The sequence below is a fragment of the Sapajus apella genome, unplaced genomic scaffold (genome assembly GCF_009761245.1).
Source record: "Sapajus apella isolate SASKATOON/1434 unplaced genomic scaffold, GSC_monkey_1.0 scaffold220, whole genome shotgun sequence".
Taxonomy (NCBI): Eukaryota; Metazoa; Chordata; class Mammalia; order Primates; family Cebidae; genus Sapajus; species Sapajus apella.
In genome coordinates this window covers 434804-458700 of record NW_022437160.1, presented here as the reverse complement: position 1 = coordinate 458700, position 23897 = coordinate 434804, and the positions used below count along the sequence as shown (strand labels likewise).

Here is a 23897-nt window from a genome sequence, read left to right as displayed (position 1 = left end):
CTCACTGCAACCTCTGCCTCCCAGGTTCAAGTGATTCTCCTGCCTCAGCCTCCCAAATAGCTGGGAATACAGGCACCCACCACCATGCCTGGCTAATTTTTTGTATTTTTAGTAGAGATGAGGTTTCATCGTGTTGGCCAGGCTGGTCTCAAACTCCTGACCCCAGGTAATCCACCCACCCCGGCCTCCTAAAATGCTGGGATTACAGGCGTGAGCCACAGCACCTGGCCTACAAGACCTTGTTTCTAAAAAATAAGAGCAGGCTGGGCATGGTGGCTCATATCTGTAATCCCAGCACTTGGGAGTCTGAGGCGGGCAGATCACTTGAGTTCAGGAGGCTGAGGCAGCGGAATCGCTTGAACCCGGGAGGTGGAGTTTGCAGTGAGTCAAGACCCCGTCATTGCACTCCAACCTGAGCGACAGAGTGAGACTCCACCTCAAAAAAAATAAAAAAGAGTCTGCCCAGGGTCCTTCCTGCTTCAGGGTCAGAAGAGAGGGGGCGCGAGGGCAGGAAGCCTCAGGGGCCAGGGGCCTGCCTGTGTCTGACGCCTTCTCCCTTCTCCCCATCATCTGCACGCAGGTGATCTACATGGGCCGGAACCCCCGGGACGTCATGGTCTCCCTCTATCATTACTCCAAGATCGCTGGACAGTTAAAGGACCCGGGAACGCCCAACCAGTTCCTGCGGGACTTCCTCAAAGGTGAAGGTGAGGACAGGGCAGAGTGGGGCTGGAGGGCTGGGAAGGAGCCCCCAGAGGACCCAGATGGGCAGAGGGACAGAGGAGGGGCAAGAATGGGAGAGAGGCAGAGACACAGGGTGTCAAAAGGGGCGGCAGAGACAGAGAGCAGGCGACCAGGAGATGCAGAGACGGAAGGAGAGACTGAGAGACACAGGACAAGCAGGGGACAGAGAAGAGGAGACAGAGACAGGGAGAGACACAAATGCAGAAAGACTGAGACAGGGCAACAAAAAGAGACAGGGAGCCAGGCACCGTGGCGGCTCACACCCGTAATCCCAGCACTTTGGGAGGCCAAGGCGGGCGGATCACCTGAGGTCATGAGTTTGAGACCAGCTTGACTACTGTGGAGAAACCCTGTCTCTATCAAAAATTCTCGATGGGCCCAGTGCAGTGGCTCACACCTGGAATCCCAGCACTTTGGGAGACAGAGGCAGGCAGATCACTTGAGGTCAGTAGTTCAAAACCAGCCTGGCCAACATGGTTGTATTTTTCTATTAAAAATACAAAAATTAGCCAGGCATCATGGCACATGCCTGTAATCCCAGCTACTCAGTAGGCTGAAGTGGGAAGCTCGCTTGATTCCATGGGGGCGGTTGCAGTGAACAGAGATGGCGCTACTGCACTCCAGCCTGGACAACAGAGTGAGACCCTGTCTCAAAAATATTAAATAAACAGGCCTGGGGCAGTGGCTCATGCCTGTAATCCCAACACTTTGGGAGGCTGAGGTGGGCGGAGCAGGAGGCCAGGAGTTCAAGACCTGCCTGGCCAAGAGACTAGCCTGGCCATTACAGTGAAACCCCGTCTCTACTAAAAATACAAAAATTAACCAAGTGTGGCGGTGGGAGCCTGTAATCCCAGCTACGCAGGAGGCTGAGGCAGAAGAATTGCTTGAACCCGGGAGGCAGAGGTTGCAGTGAGCCAAGATCGCACAATGACACTTCAGCCTGGGCGAGAGGGCAAGACTCCCACTCAATAAATAAATAAATAAATAAGAATTAAAAATAAAAAGAGATAAGGAAATAAATTCAGAAAGAGAGATGGAGTCAGAGACAAGGAAACAGAAGGACACAGGTCCCAGGTACTGAGAAAGGCAGGGGCCCTCGGCCACCTGTTCCTTTCTCTGCTGCTGTAGGAGACCCTACCTTTGGCGGGAAATCCAGGTGTGCGGTGGAGGGGGACTGGATGGACAGATAGACCAGGGCCCCCCAAGACGGGCAACCGGGGAGAAGCAGGTTGGAAGAGCCCTGAACTTGGTGGAGATGTGGGGGCCTAGGGGGGCGCGTCCAGCTGTCTTAAGCAGGTGTGGTGGCGAACGCCTGGCTAGTCGGTAGGCTGAGGCAGGAGAATCTCTTGAACCCGGGACACAGAGGTTTCGGTGAGCTGAGATCGCACCACCACACCCCAGCCTGGGTGACAGAGTGAAACTCCGTCTCAAAAAAAAAAAAAAAAAAAAAAAATGTCTGCCCTGAGTCCTTTCTGCTTCAGGGTAACAGAGTGAGACCCTATCAAGATGGAAGGGAAGGGATGAGCCCCACGGGGGGCTGCGGGGACCCTGCCACTCCGCCCTCACCCCTCTTGTCCTTCTGCCCACAGTGCAATTTGGCTCCTGGTTCGACCACATTAAGGGCTGGCTTCGGATGCAGGGCAGAGACAACTTCCTATTTATCACCTACGAGGAGCTGCAGCAGGTGAGTCCGACCCCCGCCAGGTGCAGCGTCCCCCACGCCCTCTGCTCACACCCCCGTCTCTCCCCTTCCCGGGGGTCTCAGGACCCCTCCGCTTCCCCCACGCAATGCGCCAGCCCTGGGGATACAGCCAGAAGAGAACACACAGAGTGGTGAGCAGGGACCGCAGACAAAACCCCCAAACCACACAGCAGGCCAGCGGGGCAGAGGAGCTAAGGAGGGAAGGCCAGCCGGAAGGAACATGAGGAATGGGCGGGCAGGGGCGAGATCTAACACAGGGGGTTGGCTGGACTCAGGGGCTCACGCCTGTAATCCCAAAGCTTTGGGAGGTTGAGGTGGGAGGATCCCTTGAACCCAAGAGGTCAAGGCCACAATGAGCTATGATGGTGCCACTGTACTCCAGCCTGGGCCACAGAGCAAAACCCTGTCTCAAAAGAGAGAGAGCAGTGGCTCACACCTGTAATCCCAGCACTTTGGGAGCCCAAGGCAGGCAGATCACTTGAGTTCGGGAGTTCGAGACCAGCCTGGCCAACGTGGTAAAACCCCATCTCTACTAAAAATACAAAAATTAGCCATGCACAGCGGCATGCGCCTGTACTCTCAGCTACTCAGGAGGCTGAGGCAGGGGAATGGCTTCAGTCTGGGAGGTGAAGTTTGTAGTGAGCTGAGATCCCACCACTGCACTCCAGCCTGGGTGGCAGAGTAAGACTCCACCTCAAAAAAAAAAAAAAAAAAATCCTGGCACAGTGGCTCACACGTGTAATCCCAGCACTTTGGGAGCCCAAGGCAGGTATATCATCTGAGGTCAGGAGTTCAAGACCAGCCTGGCCAGTGTGGTGAAATTCCGTCTCTACTAAAAATACAAAAAAAAAAAAAAAAAAAAATTAGCCGGACATGATGGCAGATGCCTGCCTGTAGTCCCAGCTACTCAGGAGCCTGAGGCAGGAGAATTGCTTGAATCTGGGAGGTGTAGGTTGCAGTGAGCTGAGATTGTGCCACTGCGCTCTAGCCTGGGCAACATGATAGAAACTCCATCTCAAAAAGAAGAAAAAGAGAGAGAGAAAGAGATGAGGTCTTCCTCTGTTGCCCAGGCTGGAGTGCAGTGGTACAGTAATGACTCACTGCAGCCTCGACCTCCTGGGCTCAAGCAATCCTCCTGCCTCAACCTCCTGAGTAGTTAGAACTATAGGCATGGGCCACCATACCCCGTTAATTAAAAAATAATTTTTAGAAGTAGGGGTCTTACTATGTTGCCCAGGCTGGTCCTTGATGTATTTTAAGGACAGCGAAGAGATCGGCGTGACCAGAGCCAAGTAAGGGAAGGCGAGCGCACGGGCGCAGGCACGGGCGTGAGAGGAGGGCCGAGGAGGAACAGGGCAGTCATAAGGACTATGGCTTTGCTCTGAGTAGGTGGGAGCCGTGGGTGGGCTCTGGACAGGGGAGGTGATCAGATGACAGATGGCAGGTGAGCTGCAGTGATGGTCAGGACTTGATACGCAGAGAAAAGGCCGGACGCGGTGGCTCACACCTGTAATCCCAGCTCTCTGAGAGGCCAAGGTGGGCAGATCACCGGAGGTCAGGAGTTCGAGACCAGCCTAGCCAGCATGACGAAACCCTGTCTCTACAAAAAATATGAACATTAGCCAGGAGTGGTGGCGTGCACCTGTAATCCCAGCTGCTCGGGAGGCTGAGGCACGAGAATTGGTTCAGCCTGGGAGGCGGAGTTTGCACGGAGCCGAGATCGCACCACTGCACTGCAGCCTGGGAGACAGAGAGAGACCCTATCAAGAAGGAAGGGAAGGAAGAGAAGGGAGAAGGGAAGGGAGACGGGAAACAGTGGAAGGAAAGAGCCTTTGGAGCTTAGACTAGGATCTGGGAAGGGAGGGAAGGAAGGGAAGGGAGGAAGAGAGGAAGAAGAGAGTGGAGGAAGGAAGGGAGGAAGGAAGGGAGGAAGGCAGGCAGGGAGGGAGGGTGCAGTGCCTCACACCTGTAATCCTTGGCTTTGGGAGGCCAAGGCGGGGGGATCGCCTCAGGTGGGGGCATCGCCTGAGGTGGGAGTTTGAGACCAGCCTGACCAACATGGAGAAACCCTGTCTCTACTAAAAACGTAAAATTAGCCGCACCTTATGGTGCATGCCTGTAATCCCAGCTACTCGGAAGGCTGAGGCAGGAGAATCGCTTGAACTCGGGAGGCAGAGGTTGCAGTGAGCTGAGAGTGTGCCATTGTACTCCAGCCAGGACAACAAGAGAGAAACTCCATCAGGAAGGAAGGGAGGAAGGGAGGGAGGGACGAAGGGAGGGAGGGAGGGAGGGAAAGAAAAAGAAAGAAAAAAATCAAAGGAAAGAAAAGAAAATAAAGAGCAAGCAAGCTTCCACTGGGATCCTAGCTGGGCCCACTCAATATCCCTGGGGCAGGAATGTAGAGGAGAGAGATCCTTTCTGCTGGGACCATCAAGGAAGGCTCCCTGGAAGAAGGGGCTCTGAAGAACGCCTACAGCTATAGCAGCAAAGAGGAGGCTGGGCCGGGACTGGTGGTGCGCACCTGTAGTCCAGCTACGTGGGAAGCTGAGGCAGCAGGATCGCTTGAGCCCAGGAGTCCTGGGCTACAGTGCACTATGCCAGTTTGGTGTCCGCACTAACTTCAGCATCAGCATGGTGACCTCCTTGCAGCAGGGGACCACCACTTTGCAAAAGGAGGCGGGGAACCCGCCCAGGTCAGAAATGGAGCAGGTCAGAAGTCTCCTGTGCTGATCATCAGTGGGTTCTCGCCTGTGAAGAGTCCCTGCACTCCACCTGCGCAACATAAGTGAGACTCCAACGCTACAAAAATAAAAATAATTTTAAAATTAAAAACAAAGTTTGGGTGTGGTGGCTCACGCCTGTAATCCCAGCACTTTGGGAGGCCGAGGTGGGCGGATCACCTGAGGTCGGGAGTTCGAGACCAGCCTGACCAACACAGAGAAACCCCATCTCTACTAAAAATACAAAATTAGCCGGACATGGTGGTGCACGCCTGTAATCCCAGCTACTCGGGAGGCTGAGGCAGGAGAATCACTTGAACCCCGAAGACGGAGGCTGCAGTGAGCAGAGATGGTGCCATTGCACTCCAGCCTGGATAACAAAAATAGAACTTCGTCTCAAAAAAAAAAAAAAAAAAAAAAAAAAACAGGGCCAGACATGGCCAAGGCAGGTGGATCACTTGAGGTCAGGAGTTCGAGAGCAGCCTGGCCAACACGGTGAAACCCCGTCTCTACTAAAAATGCAAAAAAATTAGCCTGGCATGGTGGTGGGTGCTTGTAATTCCAGCTACTCGGGAGACTGAGGCAGGAGAATCGCTTGAACCCAGGAGGGGGAGGTTGCGGTCAGCCAAGATCGTGCCATTGTACTCCAGTCTCAGTGACAGAGCAAGACTCTGTATCCAAAAAAAAAAAAAGTAATTTTATATGGTTTTCCCAAATGTTGTTATTATCCCTGTTTTATCGAGGAGGAGACTGGCGGTTTGTAACTTAAGAGAGGGTTGGTAATCTGCCCAAGGCACGTGGCTCTTGCCTGCAGACTCTGTGGTTATTTTTTTTCCACCCTGGTAACTTTCTTTTAATGGAAAGCACCAGAAAAGGTGTTGTCACTACTCCTCCCCCTCATTCTCAGCAAGCTTTCTTCTCCAAGGCCAGAACTGGGCCACAGAGCCTAACGGAGCTTCTGGGCTGCCCCTGGGTGTGAGGCGCCGCCCACATGTTAGAATTTCTGGGACACGTCAGTGGTTCAAGAAGATAAAGAGATGGAAGGTTATGAAACCCAGAGTGACCTGGAAAACTGAAGCCGTGAAGTTGGCGGAGCTGACCAGAGGGCTGACCGTGCTGGGCACTGCGTATCAGAAGGCAGCAAGGGCCGGGCGTGGTGGCTCATGCCTGTCATCCCAGCACTTTGGGAGGCTCAGGCAGGCAGATCACTTGAGGTCAGGAGTTCAAGACCAGCCTGCCCAACGTGGTAAAACCCCGTCTCTACTAAAAATGCAAAAAATAGCCAGGCATGGTGGTGCATGCCTATAATCCCAGCTGCTTGGGAGACTGAGGCAGGAGAACCGCTTGAACCTACGAGGAGGAGGTGGCAGTGAGCCAAGATAGCACCACTGCACTCCAGCCTGGGCGACAGAGCAATACTCAGTCTCATTGTAATCCCAGCACTTTGGGAGGTCAAGGCAGGTGGATCACTTGAGGTCGGAAGTTGGAGACCAGCCTGACCAACAAGGAGAAACTCCATCTCTACTAAAAATACAAAATTAGCCGGGCATGGTGGCGCGTGCCTGTAGACCCAGCTACTTGGGAGGCTAAGGCAAGAGAATCACTTGATCCTGGGAGGCAGCGATTGGTGAGCCAAGATCATGCCATTGCACTCCAGCCTGGGCAACAAGGGCGAAACTCTGTCTCAAAAAAAAAAAAAAAAAAAAAGGCAGAGAGGCAGAGTCAAAGACTAAGGGCTTCAGGAGCCTGAGCTCCTCTCTGGCTGTGTAACTTTGGACAAGTGTCTCTCCCTCTCTGGGCCTCTGTTTGCCAATTGAGATAATAACACTTCCCTTGCAAAGCTGACGGCAGGATCGGCACAAATATATGGGGGGCTTGGACCAGAGCTTGGTACATAGCAGGCACTCAGTAAGGAAGGTAATATTTGAGCTGCAGCCGTGGCAGTGGGCCCTTCTGGAGGTCCCATGCCAAGGCCTGGGGGAGGAATGTATAGGAAATGGTGAATCCCAAAAGGAGAGGGAGAGGGTGGGAGAGGGATTGGAAGAGCTGAGACCAGATCACGTCGTTACTGCTTTGTTTTGTTTTTGAGACAGAGTCACTCTGACACCCAGGCTGGAGTACAGTGGTGGGACCTTGGCTCACTGCAACCTCCACCTCCCAGTTCAAACAATTCTCTTGCCTCAGCCTCCTGAGTAGCTGGAATTACAGATGCCCACCACCACACCCAGATGATTTTTATATTGTTAGTAGAGACAGGGTTTCACCTTGTTGGCCAGGCTGGTCTTGAACTCCCGACATCAAGTGATCCGCCCATCTCAGCCTCCCAAAGTGCTGGGATTACAGCCATGAGCCACTGCGCCCAGCCCACAGCTGTTCTTAAAAGCTGGGTGTGTGGCCGGGCACGGTGGCTCAAGCCTGTAATCCCAGCACTGTGGGAGGCCGAGGCGGGTGGATCACGAGGTCAAGAGATCGAGACCATCCTGGTCAACATGGTGAAACCCCGTCTCTACTAAAAATACAAAAAATTAGCTGGGCATGGTGGCACATGCCTGTAATCCCAGCTACTCAGGAGGCTGGGGCAGGAGAATTGCCTGAACCCAGGAGGCGGAGGTTGCGGTGAGCCAAGATCGCGCCATTGCACTCCAGCCTGGGTAACAAGAGCAAAACTCAGTCTCAAAAAAAAAAAAGCTGGGTGTGGGTCTGGGACTCTGTCCCAGGATACTCAGGAGCCATGGGAGAGTTGGGAGCCAGTGAGGAGCAGGGTGAGCTTGGCTGTGGGGGGACAGATGGAGACTGGAGGCAGGGAGGCTGTGGAGCAGCAGGCCGGGGCGTGGGACCAGGAAGGGGAGGAGAAGCACCGAGCAGAGTTAGGCTATTGGGACACAGAGGAAGGGACATGGTAAGGGGAGGCAGGCAGGGAGGGATAGCGCTGATGACAAATGGGGTTTGGGGGTGATGGGTACCCAGAGAGGGACGCCAGGCTCCTGGGTGGTTGGTGGGGCCATCCTGCAAAGGGGCCTAGGGGAGGGGCAGGTCTGAGATGTAGACAGCCCGGGCGCAGTGGCTTACACCTGTAATCCCAGCACTTTGGGAGGCTGAAGCGGGCGGATCACGAGGTCAAGAGATCGAGACCATCCTGGCCAACTTGGTGAAACCCCGTCTCTACTAAAAACACAAAAACTAGCTGGGCGTGGTGGCGCATGCCTGTAATCCCAGCTGCTTGGGAGGCTGAGGCAGGAGAATCGCTGGAACCTGGGAGGCAGAGGTTGTGGTGAGCCGAGATCACGCCACTGCACTCCAGCCTAGGGGACAGAGTGAGACTCCATCTCAAAAAAAAAAGAAAGAAAGAAAGAAAGAGGTCGAGATGTAGACCAGCCAGTGCCTGCCTCTAACTCGAAGAAGGGTGATCCGGGTAAGGGGGCACACTGACCTCTGCCTCCTGCTCTGACCTCTGCTCCAAGCCCCCCATTCCCTCCCACCTAGAGAACCCTGCAAAGACAGAAACTGCAAAAAGCCTTAGAGGTGATACAACTTAGCCCCTCAGCTTGGAGTTGGGGAAACTGAGGCAAAGAGGTTGGGACTCGGACATCCAGACCCCAGGTGCCACGCCCCTTCCTTGGCGGGGGTGCCATCCCTCCACTGACCCCTCTTCTCTGCCCGCAGGACTTACAGGGCTGTGTGCAGCGCATCTGCGAGTTCCTGGGCCATCCACTGAGCAAGGAGGCGCTGGGCTCCGTCGTGGCGCACTCAACCTTCAGCGCCATGAAGGCCAACACCATGTCCAACTACACGCTGCTGCCCCCCAGCCTGCTGGACCACCGCCGTGGGGCCTTCCTCCGGAAAGGTGCGGGGGCTCTGGGGTTTGGAGCCCACTAGGCACTGCCCGGCTGTGTGACCTTCGAGTTACTTAGCCTCTCTGGGCTTGTTTCTCACCCAGCTGTAGCACTGGGTGAACGGGGGCACTGTGGCCCCAGGGTTGACCACACACAGGGCTTAGCACTGGCCCGGCACACGTGCCAGCCACCCAAGGCCTTCCCACCCAGAGAACCCCCGACGAGACCAAAACTTCCAGGAGCGCTGCAGATCCACCCGGGGGGAGATTTAGAGTCTCTGCGAATCCTCCTTCACAGCCGTGTTCACTGCGGAAATACTCAAGCGCTGGGTGGGCGCAGGCCGAGGCGTGGCCGTTCCTTCCTCCTGCTGTAACAAAACAGCACAAACTGCGGGCTCACAACAACACACACTTACCCACTCTCTTTTTTTTCTTTTTGAGACAGAGCCTCGCTCTGTCGCCCAGGCTGGAGTGCAGGGGCCCAGTCTCGGCTCACTGCAACCTCCGCCTCCCAGGTTCAAGTGATTCTCCTGCCTCAGCCTCCCAAGTAGCTGGGACTACAGGTGTGCCTACCACACCCAGCTAATCTTTCTGTATTTTTAGTAGAGACAGGGTTTCACTATCTTGGCCAAGCTGGTCTCCAACTCCTGACCTCAAGTGACCCACTTGCCTGGGTCCCCAGAGTGCTAGGATTATAGGCGTGAGCCACTGTGCCTGACTGGTGTGTTTTTCTTTTTTTTTTTTAATTTTTTTTGTTTGTTTTTTTGGTTTTTGGTTTTTGGTTTTTGAGACAGAGGTTCCCCCTTGTTGCCCAGGAGTGCGGTGGTGTGATCTCAGCTCACCACAACCTCCACCTCCCAGGTAAGTGATTCTACTGCCTCAGCCTCCCGAGTAGCCGGGATTACAGGTGCCTGCCACTGCACCTGGATAATTTTTGTAGTTTTTAGTAGAGATGGGGTTTCACCATTTTGGCCCAGCTGGTTTTAAACTCCTGAGCTCGTGATCTACCCACCTCAGCCTCCCAAAGTGCTGGGATTACAGGCGTGAGTCACCACATCCGGCCCTTCCTCCATTTTACAGGGACCCACGTGAGGACGACACTGAGCCCACCCAGATACTTCAGGGTCCTCTTCCCATCTCCAGATCTTTAGCTTAATTTAATTATCTGCAAAATCCCTTTTGCCATGTAAGGTCACATATTCACAGGTTCCAAGGATTAGAGCGTGGATATGGGAGGCCAGGTGCAGTGGCTCACACCTGTAATCCCAGCACTTTGGGAGGCCGAGGCTGGTGGATCACAAGGTAAGGAGTTCGAGACCAGCCTGACCAACATGGTGAAACCCCCATCTCTAGTAAAAATACAAAAATTAGCCGGGCATGGTGGCACACACCTGTAATCCCAGCTACTCAAGAGACTGAGGCAGGAAAATCTCTTAAACCTAGGAGGCGGGCCGGGCGCGGTGGCTCAAGCCTGTAATCCCAGCACTTTGGGAGGCCGAGGCGGGTGGATCACGAGGTCAAGAGATCGAGACCATCCTGGTCAACATGGTGAAACCCCGTCTCTACTAAAAATACAAAAAATAAGCTGGGCATGGTGGTGTGTGCCTGTAATCCCAGCTACTCAGGAGGCTGAGGCAGGAGAATTGCCTGAACCCAGGAGGCGGAGGTTGCGGTGAGCCGAGATCGCGCCATTGCACTCCAGCCTGGGTAACAGGAACGAAACCTCAACAAAAAAAAGAACGTGGATATGGGGGGAGTCATTATTCAACCCACCCCAGGAAGCTCCCCCCGACAACAACCTCACTAAGGGTGTTGGGTAACATGGGGCACATGGATTTGCTAAAAGGCAAACTACGCAGCCAGGTGCCATGGCTCATGCCTGAAATCCCAGCACTTTGGGAGGCTGAGGCAGGTGGATCACCTGAGGTTGGGAGTTCAAGAGCAGCCTGGCCAACGTGATGAAACCCCGTCTCTACTAAAAAAAAAAAAAAAAAGAAAAAATTAGCTGGGTGTGATTCAGCTACTTGGGAGGCTAAGGTAGAAGAATCACTTGAACCTGGGAGGCAGAGGCTGCAGTAAGCTGAGATCACGCCATTGCACTCTAGCCTAGGCAATAAAAATGAAATTCCATCTCAAAAAAAAAAATAAAAGGCAAACTCCAGTCACCTGAATGCCAACAGCAACAGGTTTCCAGGTGAGGGGTGATGCCCCCGTGATTGCCCCACAGTGAGAAAACTGAGACTTGGGCTGGGCACAGTGGCTCACGCCTGTAATTCCAGTACTTTGGGAGATCGAGGCGGGCAAATCACGAGGTCAGGAGTTCAAGACCAGCCGGGCCAAGATGGTGAAACCCTGTCTGTACTAAAAATACAAAAATTAGCCGGGCATGGTGGCAGATGCCTGTAGTCCCAGCTACTCGGGAGGCTGAGGCAGGAGAATCCCTTGAACCCGGGAGGCGGAGGTTGCAGTGAGCCGAGATCACACCATTGCACTCCAGCCTGGGCAACACAATGAGACTCTGTCTCAAAAAAAAAAAAAAAGAAAGCAAAAAAGAAAACTGAGGCTTAGAGGGTTCCCGAGGCTCACTTGCTTCACCAGTCAGCAAATCGGTTGCAAGCCCTGAGCACAGCACCTGCAGAAGGGGGTCTCTCCGTGTCTGCGCAGTGATAGCAGCAGCATGGAGTGTTGTGGGGGCACTGAAACAGGTGGCCTCGTTCTAGCAGGGGAGGGTTGGGACTGATCGAAGAGGAGGTGACATGGGCTGTAAGGTGGGCAGGAATTGGGGGGTGGAGACAGAGGTTCTGGGCAGAGACTTAAGGGGTCCTGGATAAGGGGAGGACGGCAGGAAGCCTGCAGGAGCGGGGCCAGTGAGGCCCGAGGTGAGAACAGCGCCAGGTGACTGGTGGACCAGCCAAGATTCCGTCACCAAAGGACACAGGGGGCAAGGTGGAGGATGGGGGTGACGGCATTTCTGGCACAGGGAAGGGCTCTGCAAGGGCTGGGAGGAGGAAAGAGGGTGCTGGAATGTGGGAGGTAGGGGCGTGGTGCTCCCCAGAGGCTCCTCACCCCAATCCCCCCTCCCCTCCAGGGATCTGCGGCGACTGGAAGAACCACTTCACGGTGGCCCAGAGCGAAGCGTTCGATCGCGTCTACCGCAGGCAGATGCAGGGGATGCCGACCTTCCCCTGGGATGAAGACCCGGAGGAGGACGCCAGCCTGGACCCTGAGCCCAGACCCAGCCCCAGCCCCGGCCCCAGCCCCAGCCCTGGCCCCGGCCAGCCCTGTGAGCCGTCGCACCCGAGACCCTGAGAATAAACACGTCGCTTCTGCCCAGGTTCCTTGATGTGCTGTGGAGGTGGCAGGGCGTGCAGCGGGGCATGGAGATTGCACACCAAGGCCTCCGGAGGGTCCCCAACTCAGAACTCCGCCCGGACGCAAAGGTGCTGCAGGAACCCAGTGCTGGGTATCTCACCTCCCGGGACGGGGCCTGACTCCCCGGTCTGAGGGAGGACGGGCTGGGGGCCTGGACTCCAGAGTCAGGAAAGACGGTCTGGGGGTCTAGATTCCTGGGTGTGAAGGAGGAGGGGCTCGAGGCCTGGACTCCTGGGTCTGAGAAAAAATGGTGTGGGGTCTGGACTCCTGGGTCTGAGGGAGGAGGGGCTGAAGGTAGAGACCCGTGGGTCTGAGGGAGAAGGGGCTGGGGGCCTGGACCACTGGGTCTGAGGGAGGAGGGGCTGGGGACCTGGACTCCTGGGTCTGAGGGAGGAGGGGCTGCGGGTCTGGACTCCTGGGTCTGAGGGAGGAGGGGCTGGGGGCCTGGACTCCTGGGTCTGAGGGAGGAGGGGCTGGGGGCCTGGACCCCTGGGTCTGAGGGAGGAGGGGCTGGGGGCCTGGACTCCTGGGTCTGAGGGAGGAGGGGCTGGGGGCCTGGACTCCTGGGTCTGAGGGAGGAGGGTTTGAGGCCTGGACTCTTGGGTCGGAAGGAGGAGCAGGCTGGGTTGTGGACTCCTGGATTTGAAGCCAGGCTGTGGTAACACGTTTTTGGCATGAAGCAGTTTTATTCCAAGCAGAGATAAAGCGGAGTTCCGGCAGACCTGTCCCCTCAGCACCCACAGAAAGTCCCGCCACCCACCCCATTGCCCGGCGGCTATGTCTGCACTACCCTCCAGTCCCTCATTATTCAGCTCCTTGCCTCAGTTTCCCCACAGCTCCTGGGCACAGCGTGCTTGGCAGCAGTTCCTCGTCTTCCCGCCACAGCTCCAGCGGTGCCTGAGCCTCTCCTCCAGAAGGCCCGACCCTCAGGAGCAGCGCCTGTGCTTTTCAGGATCTGCAGCTGGCGGACACTTCCAGCCCATTTTCTGGGCTGTGACACTGAGGTCCGGTGCAGGCAATGGGCTTGCCCAAGTCCTTTTCTCTTTTTTTTTTGAGATGGAGTCTTGTTCTGTTGCCCAGGCTGGAGTGCAGTGGCATGATCTTGGCTCGCTGTAACCTGTGTCTCCCGGGTTCAAGCGATTCTCCTGGCTTGGCCTCCCAAGTATCTGGGTTACAGGTGTCCACCACCACCACGCCTGGCTAGTTTTTGTATTTAGGAGAGATGGAGTTTCACCATGTTGGTCAGGTTGGTCTTGAACTCCTGACCTCAGGTGATCCACCAGCCTTCAGCCTCCTAAAGTGCTGGGATAACAGGAGTGAGCCACCTCACCCGGCTTTTTATTTTATTTTTTTAGGAGACAGCCTCTTGCTGTGTCGCCCAGGCTGGAGCACAATGGCACGATCTTGGCTCACTGCTGCCTCTACCTCCTGAACTCAAGCGACCCTCCCACCTCAGCCTCCCGAGTAGCTGGGACTACAGGCGTGCGCCACCACACCCAGCTGATTTGTTTTATTTATTGTAGAGATGGGGTCTCCCTGTGTTTCCCAGGCGGGTCCGCAACTCCTGGTCTCAAGCAACCCTCCCACCTCAGCCTCCCAAAATGCTGGGATCACAGGCGTGCACCGCCGCGCCCGGCCGGCCCTAAGTTGCAGAACAAGGCAAGAACAACCCTCCACTTTACACCGAGGCTAGAAGCCTTGTCCAAGGGAGGGCAGCACAGCAGGGGGCTCTGAGCTGACAGTAGTCTGGCTCTAACTCCTTGGGTGGGCCAGCAGATTTGGCTTGGGCTCCTGGTCAGGGTGGCCCCCCAACTCCTGGCCGGGGTGCCCAGTCTGTAGGCCTGACGCCTCTGGGCTCAGGAAGTTTCAGTGTAGCATCCCCACCAAGCCGCCTTTGGGCTGGGGACATGTAGCGGAGACGGCGGGTAGGGGGCAGGGGCAGGGCACTGCCCCAGGGCTGGGGCCATGGCAGTGGAAGTCGGGGGTCTGCCTCCCCACGGGGGCCTCCTCCAGTGCCCCGCTGCCTCATCAGAGCCTTGGCTGGGGTGTCCTTGGAGCCCCAGGACTTCTTGAGCTGTGGAGGGAAAGAGAGAGAGGTGAGAGGAGGCTGGGATAGGAACCTGGGGCATCCCAGAGCCAGGGAAGGCAGGAGGTGAGGCAAGAGAGAAGCAGGGAAAGTGACAGACAGCCGGGCGCAGTGGCTCATGCCTGTAATCCCAGCACTTTGGGAGGCAGAGGCAGGTGGATCACTTGAGGTCAGGAGTTTGAGACCAGCCTGGCCAATATGGTGAAACCCCATCTCTACTAAAAATAGAAAAATTAGCCGGGCGTGGTGGTGGGCACCTGTAATCCCAGCTATGTGGGTGGTTGAGACAGGAGAATCGCTTGAACCCGGAAGGCAGAGGTTGCGGTAGAATCAGTGGCATTGAGTTGAGATCTCACCGCTGCACTCCAGCCTGGGTGACAGAGTGAGACTCAGTCTCAAAAAACAAAACAAAAAAGAAAGTGTTAGAGGATGTGAGGTAGGTGGAAGGAGAGGATGAGGGAGGGAAGGGAGGGAAGAGAGGAGAGAGGGAGGTGAGAGGTGGAGGCTGGGTGTGAGGGCTCACGCCTCTAATCCCAGCACTTTGGATGGCTTGAGCTCAGGAGTTCGAGACCAACCTGGGCAACACAGCGAGACTTCATCTCTACAAAAAACACAAAAATTAGCTGGGTGTGATGGATGCACCTGTAATCCTAGCTACTTGGGAGGCTGAGGTGGGAGGATCGCTTGAGCCCAGGAGGTTGAGGCTACAGTGAGCCGAGATCACGCCACTGCATTCCAGCCTGGGAGACAGCGTGAAACCCTGTCTCCAAAAAAAAAAAAAAGGTGAGAGGAGGAGGAAGGGGTAAGGGAGAAGGTGAGGGAGGAGAAAAAAAGGAGAGGAGGGAGGAAGGGAGCCAGGAAGGAGCGAGAGGAGACAGAGCGGGTGAAAGGGGAAGGAGGAGGGGAAGAGGCAGGGGCAGGGAGGCAGCAGGAGGAGGGACAGAGAGGAGCGGGCTGCAGAGGAGGAGGACCGCGAAGGAAGCCAGAGAGGGAAGTGGGGAAGTGGGAGGGCAGGCCTGGGACTCCCTGCAACTTACAGAGGGGACAGGGAGCTGGGTCCCCACCTCTGCAGCTGGGGAGGAACTGGAAGCGCTGGCATCTGCCAGGGGGAGCAAATATTTGCCCAGGGAGGGGATGCTGGGTGAGGGCACTCAGAACCAGGTGGAGGTGAGGACCTTGCCCCTGCCCATCCCCCGTCTCCTCTCCAGCTAGGAGCCTTCCTTGCCTGGGATGGAGGGGGACAATTCTTGATTCCCAGGATATTCCAGAGCAAGATCCTATCTCAAAAAAAAAAAAAAAAAAAGGAAGGTAGCCTTCCTGGCCTGGGATGAGGATGTCACAAAATAAATAAATTCCACTTCAGGAATTTATTTATTTATTAGATGGAGTCTTATTCTGTCGCCCAGACTGGAGTGCAATGGCGCAATCTCGGCTCACTGCAACCTCCGCCTCCCAGGTTCAAGTGATTCTCCTGCCTCAGCCTCCTGAGTAGCTGGGATTACAGGTGTGCACCACCACGCCCAGCTAATTTCTGTATTTTTAGTAGAGATGGGGTTTCACTATGTTGGCCAGGCTGGTCTCCAACTCCTGACCTCGTGATCTGCCCACCTCGGCCTCCCATGGGATTACAGGCGGGGGCCACCACAGCTGGCCTGTTTATTGTTTATTATTTTGAGACAGTCTCACTCTGTTGCCAGGCTAGAGTGCAGTGGAACGATCTCGGCTCACTGCTACTGATTCTCCTGCCTCAGCCTCCCGAGTAGCTGGGACTACAGGTGTGCCCACCACACCCAGCTAATCTGTCTGTATTTTTAGTAGAGACGGGATTTCACCACATTGGCCAGGATGGTCTCGAACTCCCTGTTTCAGGAATGTATTGTTGTATCATTACGGCTCTATTTCATTTAGCCACATGGTTTCCTCCCACAGCCAAACACAAGATGAGTGCCCTTGCTCTACCCATTCCTTGATGAAGATACTGAGGGTCAGAGAAGTCAAGTACTTGGCTTCCCCCCAACCCCCACCTAGTGTGTCCTGCCAGGATTTGCACCCAGGGCTCTCCTGTCTCTGCCCCACACCACCCAGCACCACCTGCCCGGCACGCAGTAGGGGTGTAGGAAATGAACAAATGATGCCATTAGGAATCTGGGGCATGGGCCCTCAGGAAGCGCTCTGTGGCTTGGAGCAGGGTCCCCGAAGCCAGGCTACACAACCCTGGGCAAACGTCCTCCCCTTTCTGGGCTCCATCTCTTCTGGCACCAGCCACAAAGTCTCACCTCATTGTCCCCATCACTGGAGCCAGACAGCTGGGACAGGCGGCTTAGGTCCCACAGGGAGCGGCTGGGCCGGGCCGGGGGACCGCTGGAGGTCCGGGCGCGCTGCATGCTCCTTAGGATGTCACTGAGTGCCGGCCCTGGGGTGGCAGGGGACACTCGGCAGGCGGCCAGGCGGTGGGCCAGCGGGCCATCAGGCGGCGGAGGCGATGCAGGGGCCACAGAGCGGCGGCGGGACACGCGGTGCGGGCTGTGGCCCCGCTGCAGGCCCCCCATGACTGAGGGTCCCTGGCGGGGTGCAGGTGGGAGCGGCCAGGAGGTCGCATACAGCGTCCGGAACTCAAGGCTGAAGGAGTCGACGATTTCACCGGTCAGCAGGGTCACCAGGCCTCGGTGTAGACGGGCGTCACTCCACGTGAAGCTGGGGGCCGGGGAGTGAGGGGTCAGCCCTGCCCCACCCCCAGCCGGGTCCCAGGGGAGGCTGCAGGACCTCAGGCGAGTCCTGACCTCTCCAGCCTCAGCTTCCCGGTTTGTAGAATGGGGAGAACTGAAGTCCCTACCGCCGAGAGGTGGTGTGAAGACAGCCCAAGTTAAGACGCTTATATTATAATCATGGCTAGGCACGGTGGCTCACACTTTGGGAGGCTGAGGCGGGAGGGCTGCTTGAGCCCAGGAGTTTGACACCAGCCTGGGCAACATGGCGAGACCCTGTCTCTACAAAAAATCAAAAACAACAGCCAGGTGTGGTAGCAAACGCCTGCACTCCCAGCCACTTGGGAGACTGAGGTGGGGGGATCCCTTGAGCCTGGGAAAAAAAAAAATTTTTTTTTTGAGAGTTTCTGCTGCCCAGGCTGGAGCACAATGGCACAATCTTGGCTCACTGCAACCTCCACTTCCCGAGTTCAAGTGAATCTCCTGCATCAGCCTCCTGAGTAGCTGGGATTGCAGGCCCCCATCACAACGGCCAGCTATTTTTTTGTATTTTTAGCAGAGATGAGATGTCACCACGTTGGCCAGGCTGGTCTCAAACTCCTGACCTCAGGTGATCCACCCACCTCAGCCTCCCAAAGTGCTGGGATTATAGGCATGAGCCACCGTGCCCGGCTGAGCCTGGGAGACTGAGGCTGCTGTGAGCCGTGATCATACCGCTGCATTCCAGCCTGGGCAACAGAGCAAGACCCTGTTCCCCGCCCCCCCCAAAAAAAAAGCCAGGCACAGTGGCTCACGCCTGTAATCCCAGCACTTTGGGAGACTGAGTTAGATCACAAAGTCGGGAGTTTGAGACCAGCCTGACCAACATGGTGAAACCCTATCTCTACTAAAAATATAGAAATTAACCAGGCATGGTGGTGCACACCTATAATCCCAGCTACTCAGGAGGCTAAGGCAGGAGAATCGCTTGAATCCAGGAGGCAGAGGTTGCAGTGAGCCAAGATCCCACCACTGCACTCCAGCCTGGGTGACAGAGTGAGACTCTATCTTAAAAAAAAAAAAAAACTTATCTGGAATCTGACTGGAGTTTAAACCTGGGCTCTACCTGGTTCCCACTTAGGAACACCTCAGTGCCTCAGTTTTCTTCTTTGGAGAGAGATGGAATTCACTTCCAAACACTCACAGGGATAGTTGTAAGACCCAGCTGCTTCCTAGAACGACTGCCATTTAGTAAGCCCTGGATGCACACCAAACTCCACATTCCTGCTCCCCGCAGTGCTCATCTGCAATATGGAGCCAAAACCCAGGAAGGCTGGGTGCGGTGGCTCACGCCTGTAATCCCAGAAGCCAAGGCAGGAGGAATGCTTGAGGCTAGGAGTTCGAGACCAGCCTGGGCAACATAGTGAGACCCCATCTCTACAAAAAATTTTTACAAAATTTGCTGGGCATGGTGGTGTGTGCCTGTAGTCCCAGCTACTCTGGAGTCTCAGCCAGAAGAATCACTTGAGTCTGGTAGGTCAAGGCTGCAGTGAGCCAAGACTGTGACCCCACACTCCACCCTGGGCAACAGAGCAAGATCCTATCTCTAAAAAAAAAAAAAAAAAAAAAAAAATCGTTAATTTTTTTTTTTTTTTTTTTTTGAGACAGAGTCTTGCTCTGTCACCTAGGCTGGAGTGCAGTGGCGTGATCTTGGCTCACAATAACCTCCATCTCCCAGGTTTAAGCTATTCTCCTGCCTCAGCCTCCCGAGTAGCTTGGGATTACAGGCATGTACCATCACGCCTGGCTAATTTTTGTACTTTTAGTAGGATGGGGTTTCACCATTTGGCCAGGCTGATCTCGAACTCCCGACATCAGGTGATCTGCCTGCCTTGGTCTCCCAAAGTGCTGGGATTACAGGGATGAGCCACCATGCCCAGGCAATATTTTTAAATAAAAATAAAAAATAAATAAAATGGACAGGCATGGTGGCTCACGCCTGTAATCCCAGCACTTTGGGACACCAAGGTGGGTGGGTCATGAGACCCGCCTGATCAACATGGTGAAACCCCATCTCTACTAAAAATACAAAATTATCTGGGCATGGTGGTGCGTGCACCTGTAATCCTAGCTACTTGGGAGACTGAGGCAGGAGAGTTGCTTGAATCTGGGAGGCGGAGGTTGCAGTGAGCCAAGATCGCACCATTGCACTCCAGTCTGGGCAACAAGAGCAAAACTCCATCTCAAAAAAAAAGCAAGCAAGCACTGAGCATGGATCTTGGCACACAGCAAGAATTCATACACCCTATTCTTTCCCAGCCTCTTTGGAATTCAATGAACCTGGGCCCTCATCCTGGCTCAGGAACCCCGGATGTATCACCTTCCCCAGTCTCAGTTTGCCCATCTGGAAAATGGGGTCACCAAGGGGGGTGTAAGGCTGAACTCAAGCCCTTCGCAGGTGCAGCACAGAGAATGTGGACAAGCTTGCGACCAGTGTCCTCGGGGTTCAGGGCGTCTTCACCTTAGCAGGGGTGTCAGAGTCCTCTTGTGCCCTGGCAGGTCAGTGGGCAGGCTACCCCTTGAATTGTGACACCCACTCCTCTCACCTGTGACCTCATCCCCAGAGCAGCCAGTAGGAACCCTGAGGGGTCTGTGAGGTCACTCATTCCATTCACAGACTTGAATGAGATAGAGGAGCAGCCACCACTCCTCTCTATCCCCAGGACCTAGAGGGACGCAGGGCGTTGGGAATAGAGGACAGTCCAGGCGCTGACCCTGGGAGGCCAGGACCAAGACCCAAGTCGCGTGGGCAGGAGGCGTTCTGGGAGGTCCTTCATTCAGCGGTTCCGGGAGGTCCGGGAAGCCAGCAGCCTGGCTGGGGCAGTGTCAGCGTCACCAGACCACCATGGTCCTGGGCTGGCTGCTGCTTCTGGTGATGGCTCTGACCCCAGGCACGACGGGTGTCAAGGACTGCATCTTCTGTGAGCTCACCGACTCCACGCAGTGTCCCGGCACCCCCATGCGCTGTGGTGATGATGAGGACTGCTTCACGGGCCGCGGGGTTGCCCCAGACACCGGTCCCGTCATCAACAAAGGCTGCGTGCAAGCCACCAGCTGCGGCCGTGAGGAACCCGTCAGCTACAAGGGCGTCACCTACAGCCTCACCACCACCTGCTGCGCTGGCCACCTGTGCAACAGAGCCCCAGGCCCCGCCAGCGGCCAGACGGCAGGGGCCACCACCAGCCTGGCACTGGGGCTGGGCATGCTGCTTCCTCCACGTTTGCTGTGACCAACAGGGAGGACAGGGCCTGGGGCTGGTCTCCCAGATCCGCAACCCCCCATGTCCCTGTCTCCTTCGCCCACGAAATGGCCAAAGAGGCCATCCCTTCCAAGGCTGTCCACCATGAGCCCGGTGCTCGGAGAAGCCCCCAGGCCTGATTGAGCGGCAGGGGAGCATGGCCGGTGGGTCTGATGGTGCTACTCTGTTTCACTGGCTCTAAGAGGCAGAGCTTCTCACATTTCAATCAGGATGCTTCTTTCCATTGATGGCACCTTAGAGTCCATGAAATATGGTAAAATATATATATATATCATAATAAACGACAGCTGATGTTTATGGAGCATTCTCTTTTTTTTTTTCTTTTTTTTTTTTTTTTTGAGATAAGGTCCATCTATGTTGCCCAGGCTGGTCTCGGATTCCTGGGCTCAGTTGATCCTCCCACCTCAGCCTCCCAAAGTGTTGGGATTACAGGTGTGAGCCACGGCACATGGCCAAGCCTGTCTTATGTCACATGCCACTGAAAATCCTCACTCAAAGCTGGGAAGGTCAGCACTCTTCCAAACATCCCAGTCTCAATTCCACTGGTTCTCAAAATGTGGTCCCTGGACCAGAAACAGCAGCAGCATCAAAGTCACTGAAAATGCAGATTCTCAGGCACTGTTCTAGGCACGATGAACGGGAGTGGGCGTGGGAGTGTGTTGTTTTCTCTCCTTCCTTCCTCCCTCCCTTTCTTCCTTACCTTTCTTTTGAAACGGGGCTTTACTCTGCTGCCCAGGCTGGAGTGCAGTGGTGCAATCTTGGCTCACTGCAGCCTCTACCTCCGCGCCTCAAGAGATCCTCCCACCTCAGCCTCCTGAGTAGCTGGGAATACAAGTGCGCACCACCACGCCTGACTAATTTGCATTTAATTCTTGTAGAGATGGAGTCCCGCTGTGTCACCCAGGCTGGTCTTGAGGTCCTGGGCTCAAGCGATCCTCCCGCCTCAGCTTTCCAAAGTGCAGGCATGAGCTACTGTGCCTGGCCTTCTTCCTTTTTCTTTCTCCTTTTCCATTTCTTGAATCATCTGCTACAAAAGCTGTGCTTTAACAAGCGCTCCCAGGGATTGTGGTGCACGCACAGGGTTGAAAGCCACTGATCCTGAGCATAGTTCTCAGCTGGGCGCTTGTGCTCCCCAGCAGGCATCTGTGCTGTCTGAAGAGGTTTTCAGTGGCTCTAATTGGCAGGAACACCGCCGGTGTAGGGCGTGCGATGCTACTGCCCTCTGCTGGGCTGAGGCTGAAGATGCCGAGCAATCTCCCACCACGCACCCAGCGGCCCCGCAGCAAAGACTCAGCCAGCCCAAGCGTGGGTGCTAGCCCTGTTGAGGGACCTGGTTCCAGAGGCTCTAACCCTATCAGCCCTTGATGTAGAGGGGGAAACCAAGACACAGATGGGTGAAGCAAGTTGCCTGAGGCCACACAGCGAGGAACTGACAGAGCTAGAATTTGAAAAGTCTGATCCCGGAGGTCACACGCCTCTCCTCCCACACTGTGCTGTGACCCTGTGAGGTAGGTGCTGTTATTATTTGGAGTTTCTGTTTTTGTGTGTTGTTTTTGAGACTGAGTCTCACTCTGTCTCCCAGGCTGGAGTGCACTGGCGTGATCTTGGCTCACTGCAGCCTCCGTCTCCTGCGTTCAAGTGATTCTCCTGCCTCAACCTCCCAAGTAGCTGGGAAGACAGGGGTGTCACCATGTTGGCTAGGCTGGTCTTGAACTCCTGACCTCAGCTGATAACGCCTGCCTTGGCCTGTTAAAGTGCTGGGATTACAGGCATGAGTCACCATGAAGGGCCATTTTTTTTTTTTTTTTTTTTTTTTGAGATGGAGTTTCGCTCTTGTCACCCAGGCTAGAGTGCAGTGGAGCAATCTCAGCTCACTGCAACCTCCATCTCCCGTGTTCAAGCGATTCTTCTGTCTCAGCCTCCCGAATAGCTGGGATTACAGGTGCCCACCACCACTCCCAGCTAATTTTTGTATTTTTAGTAGAGATAGCGTTTCACCGTATTGACCAAGCTGGTCTGAAACTCCTGACCTCGTGATCCACCCACCTGGGCCTCCCAAAGTGCTGGGATTACAGGCGTGAGCCACCGCACCTGGCCTAGGTGGAGTTATTTACCGAAGGCAGAGCTCAGATCCCAATCCAGGTGCTCCTGATTTTGAACAAACCCCACCCCCAAACTTTGCCCAGTTTTCCAAATGAGAAAACACAGGGTCAAAGAGAAACAGACTTACCCAAGGCCACTCGACGGGTAAGCACCAGGGCCGGCCCCAGCACCCACCTCCTCCCCAGGAAAGGATCTTTCGCCCCCATTATAAAGGTGAGAAAAGAGAGGCCTGGGCAGGGACTGCCAGCTGTCCTCTGAACACATGGAGAGTGGGGTACAGGACGCAGGGACGTGGGGGGCGGGGTGGGGGCTACACCTGTAGGATCCTGAGATGACCCTCTCGCCGTCCAGCAGCACAAACTTCTCCCGCATGGCGCCGCTCACCTGCCGTCGCCAGCGGCTCTGGAAGCTGCAGCCCCGCACGACGCGGATATCCACGTTCTGTTGGTGTGGGGAGTGGAGGGCGCACCCTTGCTGAGGCCCACCCCATGGATTCAGGGTCCCTCCAGGCTGGTTCTACCAGACAGAAGTATCTGTCCAAGGCTGGGCGCAGTGGCTCATGCCTGTAATCCCAGCACTTTGGGAGGCCGAGGCAGACGGATCACCTGAGGTCAGGAATTCGAGACAAGCCTGGCCAACATGGCGAAATCCCGTCCCTACTAAAATTACAAAAATTAGCTGGGCGTGGTGGTGCATGCCTGTAATCCCAGCTGCTGTGGAATCTGAGGCAGGAGAATCATTTGAACCCGGAAGGCAGAGGTTGCAGTGCCGAGATCAGACCACTGTACTCTAGCCTGGGCGACAGAGCAAGACTCTATGTCTCTCTCTCCCTCCGCCCGCCAAAAAAGTATTATCTGTCTCAGCTTCTTCAGAGCCACTGATATCGACCTCAGGCGTTTCTTGGGGATATCCCAAACTCAGTGACTCAAGACCCCTCAGGAATGCCCACTCCTACTTCCCCACTGCTGCGGGCGTCAGATCCACCGCCCCTGCTAGCATCCATCTCAGTGGCCTGGGGCTCCATGGAAGGGTCTCCCCCCACCGCCCCCAAGCACGGGGAATGGGGACTTACAGGTCCCCCTGTCCCAACTCCTACCTCTGTGGCCCACGGGTTCACCCCGAGCTGCTGGGCCAGTGCCAGGAAGGCAGGCAGCTGCTGGCGGTCCAGGAGCAGGTAGACAGGTACCCATCGGCGCGTGGCGGCGTTCACCAAGTCCAAAAGCAGGTCTGGGTCAGTGAAGACGTCCATGACCACGGCCACCAGCTGGGGGTGGGGGAGGGGAGGTGGATGTGTGAACCGAGCCTGGCTGGGTGGGGGGAGGTGGATGTGTGAAC

The 23897-nt window shown here is 55.6% G+C and overlaps 3 protein-coding genes across 3 annotated transcripts in view; 2 read left to right on the top strand and 1 right to left on the bottom strand.

The window, feature by feature from the left end:
- The first annotated feature begins 560 nt into the window (after positions 1 to 560).
- On the top strand, positions 561 to 12327 carry SULT2B1 (sulfotransferase family 2B member 1). The gene is made up of 4 exons (XM_032270999.1): positions 561 to 707; positions 2334 to 2428; positions 8830 to 9010; positions 12087 to 12327. Exons 1-4 carry the CDS (start codon positions 590 to 592, stop codon positions 12305 to 12307), a joined length of 615 nt encoding a protein of 204 aa, XP_032126890.1. The 5' UTR covers positions 561 to 589; the 3' UTR covers positions 12308 to 12327.
- A 1609-nt stretch (positions 12328 to 13936) lies between these two features.
- Positions 13937 to 23897, bottom strand: part of FAM83E (family with sequence similarity 83 member E) — a 13089-nt gene continuing 3128 nt past the window's right edge. Inside the window, exons 3-6 of the mRNA XM_032270994.1 lie at positions 23659 to 23826; positions 22879 to 23003; positions 16733 to 17150; positions 13937 to 14444 (exon numbers count right to left, since the gene is read on the bottom strand). Of these exons, the coding sequence (XP_032126885.1) occupies positions 14166 to 14444; positions 16733 to 17150; positions 22879 to 23003; positions 23659 to 23826 (990 nt within the window). The 3' untranslated portion in view covers positions 13937 to 14165. The remainder of the gene's footprint in view (positions 14445 to 16732; positions 17151 to 22878; positions 23004 to 23658; positions 23827 to 23897) is intronic.
- On the top strand, positions 19330 to 20761 carry SPACA4 (sperm acrosome associated 4). The gene has a single exon (XM_032271001.1). It carries the CDS (start codon positions 20046 to 20048, stop codon positions 20427 to 20429), a length of 384 nt encoding a protein of 127 aa, XP_032126892.1. The 5' UTR covers positions 19330 to 20045; the 3' UTR covers positions 20430 to 20761.